The sequence below is a fragment of the Nannospalax galili genome, unplaced genomic scaffold (assembly GCF_000622305.1).
Source record: "Nannospalax galili isolate Female #2095 unplaced genomic scaffold, S.galili_v1.0 scaffold1036, whole genome shotgun sequence".
NCBI lineage: Eukaryota > Metazoa > Chordata > Mammalia > Rodentia > Spalacidae > Nannospalax > Nannospalax galili.
In genome coordinates this window covers 5,862-11,225 of record NW_008337664.1, presented here as the reverse complement: position 1 = coordinate 11,225, position 5,364 = coordinate 5,862, and the positions used below count along the sequence as shown (strand labels likewise).

The 5,364-nt window shown below is 38.3% G+C and overlaps 1 protein-coding gene across 1 annotated transcript; it reads right to left on the bottom strand.

The window, feature by feature from the left end:
• LOC103733800 (zinc finger protein 25) lies at positions 1-4,801 on the bottom strand (the record flags this gene model as incomplete). The annotated part of the gene is given in 4 exon segments (XM_008832683.1): positions 1-378; positions 859-922; positions 4,326-4,421; positions 4,675-4,801. Coding segments are annotated over 4 exon segments (665 nt in total), but the record flags the coding sequence as incomplete, so codon positions are not given.
• Between the last annotated feature and the right edge of the window lie 563 nt (positions 4,802-5,364).

The window sequence follows — 5,364 nt, the reverse complement described above, 5'->3', positions numbered from 1 at the left end:
TTTTCCCCTGTGTGTGTTTTCTGATGTTCCATGAGGTGTGGCTTCTGGTAGAATGATTTCTCACACTGATTACATTCATAGGGTTTCTCCCCTGCATGGGTTCTCAAATGTCTACTGAGAGAGGAGAGGTGGTAGAAAATTTTGTTACATTCTTTGCATGCGTAGGTTTTATCTCTGGTGTGAATTTTCTGATGTGCTGTTAGGTCTTCATTTTTATAGAATGATTCTCCACACTTCTCACATTCAAAAGCCTTCTCAGTATGTGTGCGCTGGTGTGTTATGAGGGAAGACTTCTGGCAGAAGGACTTTCCACATTCATTACAATCATAGCTTTCCTGTTGGATATAAGTTTTCCGACGTTTTGTGACTTCTTCTTTCCTAGAGAGACAGTTCCAAATTCATTAATGCCTAGGCCTTTTAACGCTTTTTTGGTGCTATGTCCTCTCTGAGTAACTTTGATAGACAACATCAGAGATATTCCTATGCTTGTTAGCTTCATACAGTTTCTCTACTGAGAACATTGATTTACACTGTGATTTAACATTGGATAGAATGAGGTTTCCCCTGCATTATAGTCTCAGGAATTCTCAACTGCCAGACCACATTTTCTATAATGTAGGCCAGTTTAGTGCATAATTCAGAAGGATAAAAAGATAACTACAAAGTTTCAATCTCTTGATCCTAAATAAGGTCTCTCAGAAAGAAGAGCGTTCCTATTTGGGTTATATTCTTTGAGATTCATTCCAATGCCAGTTTTATCACATTTAATATTAACAATTGGTCCCCCACTCCCAGTATTCCAATCAAGACTTTTCTTTCTTATTAATCTTCCATCCTAATATTAATACTTGGACTTGCCTTGAATTTCCATCTTGGCTTTCCTGGTCTCTGGCTTCATGGTCATGAATATTCCATAGATCTTCTATAAAAGGGAAGTAAGATTTTAATGCATTATTGTGGTTAAAGGTTGATTCTTAGGCTTTATTTAGCCCATTCTGCAAAATGAGAGCACTCTCTATACCTCTTGTGATGGTTAGTTTCAATTGTTAACACAATCTAAGAAAAGTCTCAGAAGAGTCTCAGTGAGAGATTGTCAAGATCAAGGTAACTTGTGGGCATGCCTGTGGAGTATTGCCTTGATTATGTTAATTGATGTGTGATGACTCAGCCTAAAAGTGAACAGCATCATTCCCTGGGTTTAGGTCTTTAATTGTCTAAGAGCAGAGAAAGTGAGCTGAGTGGGCATGCATGCATTCATTCTCTCCTTGTTCTTGACTGTGGATATGACCAGCTGCTTCAAGTTCCTGCCTCGACTTCCCCACCATGATGGACTAGAACCTGGAACTGTAAGCCATGTAGACCCTTTCTCCCTAGAGTTGCTTTTGTCAGGGTGTTTTGTCAGAGCAACTGAAATGAAACTACAGAAATGACATCATTCTTATATAAAAAAACCAGAAATCTATAAAGGCTGAAACCTACACAGCAGGTAGTGAAAGGAACTTGATTATACCCCAAGCAGCTCTGATACCCCTATTAATAATCTTTAGAAACCTGGAGGTGAAAGTTGAAACAAAATCAAAGAACATGGATCAGAGAACAAAATAAATTGCGGAGCAAGAATGTGGAATTTGGGGCTGGAGAGATGGCTCAGCAGTTTAGAGCACTGACTGCTCTTGCAGAGTACCCAGGTTCAATTCCCAGCACCCACATCCACATGGTGGCTAACAACCATCCGTAACTCCAGTTCCAGGGGAATCTGACACCTTCTTCTGACCTCCACGGGCATTGCACAACACGGATGCACTTACACACATGCAGGCAATACACTCATACACATAAAATAAAAATAACAAAGTATTTGAAAAAAAAAGAGAGCGGAATTCAGAGACTGCTCTTATCTCAGTAAAGACAGTGAAGAGTAAGTTGGGTTAAAAAAATAGTGGGCAACTGTGTCTATAGGAATTATCAGGGGAAAAGACAAATTGGATGAAGGAACTAATGGAATAATGTATAGGTTTTCATACCATACCTTCAAACAGAGTTAATGGGTTTTTGTGTTTCTAGTACAAGACCTCCAGTGAATGCCTAAAACCACAGATAGTACTTAACTATATGACCCATGGTTTTTCCTTCCTAGATATAACTACTATGAGAAATTTTCACCTCATTAGTTAAAGGAAGCTCTTTAATATTTCACTTTGTCATATCTGAATCTCCAGGATTATGCTTTGAAATTGTTAATAAGTAAAATAAGGATAGTTGAACATAAGTACCTCGGCCCTTCAACAGTTGATCTGTGGCAAGGGTTACTGTAGCTAGCAGACAACAAACTTGTACTTGACTTTGTATTCCATCTAGAGAAATCTAGACATCAACAGTAAAGTGAATTTCTCAGAACATCAATTTCCTCGTGTGTAAATAATTTTGCTTAGGTGTTCACTCTCATTTAACTGACTGAATTTTCATTAGAGCAAGAAGATCTAGGGACACATACACTCAAAAGTAAGGAAAGCAAGCTATCTGTTTCCATTCATGAACGTATCCTGACTATCAAATCCTGCATTTCCAAAGCACCATTACTCAAAATTCAACATCTTGAATTCTTTTATTTCTTATCTGATGCTTCCAATTTACTATGTGATCCTTAAAAATTAGATTTAACAAAATTCTAAAAGCCAAGTCAGGTGGTACACCTGTACTAGCACTGGGAATTGCTACGAGTTCAAGACCAGTCTGGTAGTAAGTACCAGGCAAGCCTGAGCTACATGGCAAGGCCCTGTCTCACACCACCAACCAACCAACCAGCCAACCAATCACATCATTCAAGAACCTTTAGATCTTTATAGTTACTCATATGTAAGTGCATATTTAATATTTAAACAGAAGTTTGGGGTTGGAATTCCATGGTATTCATGGAGACTTGTGCAGCATTAACTTGGATATACACAGAATAAGTTCCTGCCTAAGTAAGACACATAAGTGAATGACAAAATGGAGATTAATATGTATTTGGGGGACTATAAAGAGAAATGAACTGTAGTACAAAAGAGAGTGTCAGATTTGTTCTTGATAGAAAATTAAATGTATATCGTGAGTCAGTGTTAGTTTACCATGATGGGATAGAGACAATATAACTATGCTGGATTATACAAATATTTAGCAATTAAAAGGAAAAACATTTTTGTTAGCATGGTGGTGTATTGGAGGTCAACATGAAGCCTGTCTCAATCTTTTCCCTAAGAAAAAAAGGAATGAAAAGGTAAAATATGATGCCAGAATATAAATAGAGCAAAGATACCAAAGAGGTCAGTTTGAAGAGTTCTCAGCATAAAAATTCACGGTTTAAGTTTTTTGTTTGTTTTTGTTTGTTTTTCAGTTTTTGTCCTTTTGAGACAGGGTCTCCCTGTAGCTCCAGCTGGCCTGGAACTCACTATGTGGACCAAGCTGGCCTCAAACTCACAGAGATCCACCTGTCTCTTGGCCTCCCAAGTGCTGGGGTTAACGGAAGGCGCCACCATGCCTGGCCTCACGGTTTATTTTTTAAAAGGGGGTAAGACGTTACAGTATTGCTGTAAAGATCTTAGAGCAGAGGTAGGCAGTATCTCTTGTTATTAAAAATTCATTCCTTCAATAACTATCTAGTAAACAAGTAATATATATTATATCAAGCATTGTGCGTCAGCACACAAGTCAGAAGATACATAAAAACATTAATGGAAGTAGGGTATGATTACCTTAGTGTTATCATTCTCCAAATAAAGTGCAGGGAGAGATCCTGGGAAAATATTTCTAAATCGGATATACTTTAAGATTATAGTTGTGTTGGGCGTTGTGGCATATGCCTTTAATCCCAGCACTTGGGAGGAAGAGGCAGGCAGATTTCTGTGAGTTTGAGGCCAGCCTGGTCTACACTGTAAGTTCCAGGCCAGCGGGGGCTATAGGGATGACCCTGTGTGAAAAAGTCAAAAACAAAAAACAAAACAAACAAACAAAAAAACCCGAAGAGATTAAAGTTGCATCCTCCAATGGTAGCGAGTAATTGATTGGAAATTTTAAAGAAAAAGGTAAAATTCTGAGATAAGATTAGATGGAGACATTTTCCATCTAAGAAAGAGAGATAAACCTAGTTTAAGAATGCCTAATGACACAGTAACTTAAGCAGAAAGAATAAAATTGGTGTGATTTAGGTTTCAAACATAAGTAGATCAAGAATCTTTAATCATTTCTAGAACCACAGAGAATTCAGAGACGTCTAGAAAACTAGTTCAAATGGCATTCTTGAAAAAAATCTTTCATAACATGCAATAGAAATGTTTCTGACTCACCAACATGGCTCTGACGTGGAATTTCTACTTCTAATACCCATGGCTCTTTTCCCTGCTTCAGTTTCAAAACCACATTTGACTTTGCCCCACGATAACCTATCCACGTGAAAGATAAAGGAAATGAAACAAATTGCTTAGAATGCAGGGACTCAAAACAGTGAAGGTTCCACTTGCACTTGACAAATTTATTCTTAAAATGAGGACACGAATATTTTTCCTGGTATCCCAAACAGATTGACTTGTAAAACAAAGTCAATATCATTCAACCTTACAGAAAGTTTACATGTTCCAACTGTTGGGAAAAGAAACAGAAACTACTGGGAGTTACATATGGGGCAATTTTCCTTACCTACTGAGACCAAGTGACTGTAGTTCTTCAGCATCACATCTTTGTAAAGGGTCTTCTGAGCAGGTGTCAGCAACTTCCATTCTGACTTGGTGAATTCCACAATGACATCCTTTAATGTCACTGGTCCCTAGAACAACAATTTCATTTCAATCTGATGTCTGTGTGTACGTGTTTGTACTGGCACATGCACACATATGTACCCATGACCATGCATGCCAACCTCGGGTTTCATTCTTCAGGAGAGATTCACATTTGTTTGTTTTTGGAGAGAGGGTCAGGCATTCAGGCCTGAGGCTCACTGATTAGGCTAGCCTTGCTGGCCATTGAGCCCCAGGGATTCAGCTGTCTCTGCCTCCCTGGTGCTGGGATTATAATCGCACACCACCATACCCAGCTTTTTATGTTAGTGTTGGGGATCAAATTCAAGCCCTCATCCTTGCCTAGACGGAACTATCTCCTAGTACCTAAGAATTTATTTTATTCATCATCAAGTGACAATTAAAGCTGATTTTATTATGAAGAGGCATGACAATATCACTCAAGTCTTGGTCCAAGGTCTTGCTCTTTTGTTAGCAAAGTAAGTTATATATTCTTGAAAATAACACAACCATTTTGGGTTGATATACTCAGATTCACTGTCTTAGTTACCTTTACTGTGTGTTAAAAAAAAAAAACTTGATAGGGCTGGGG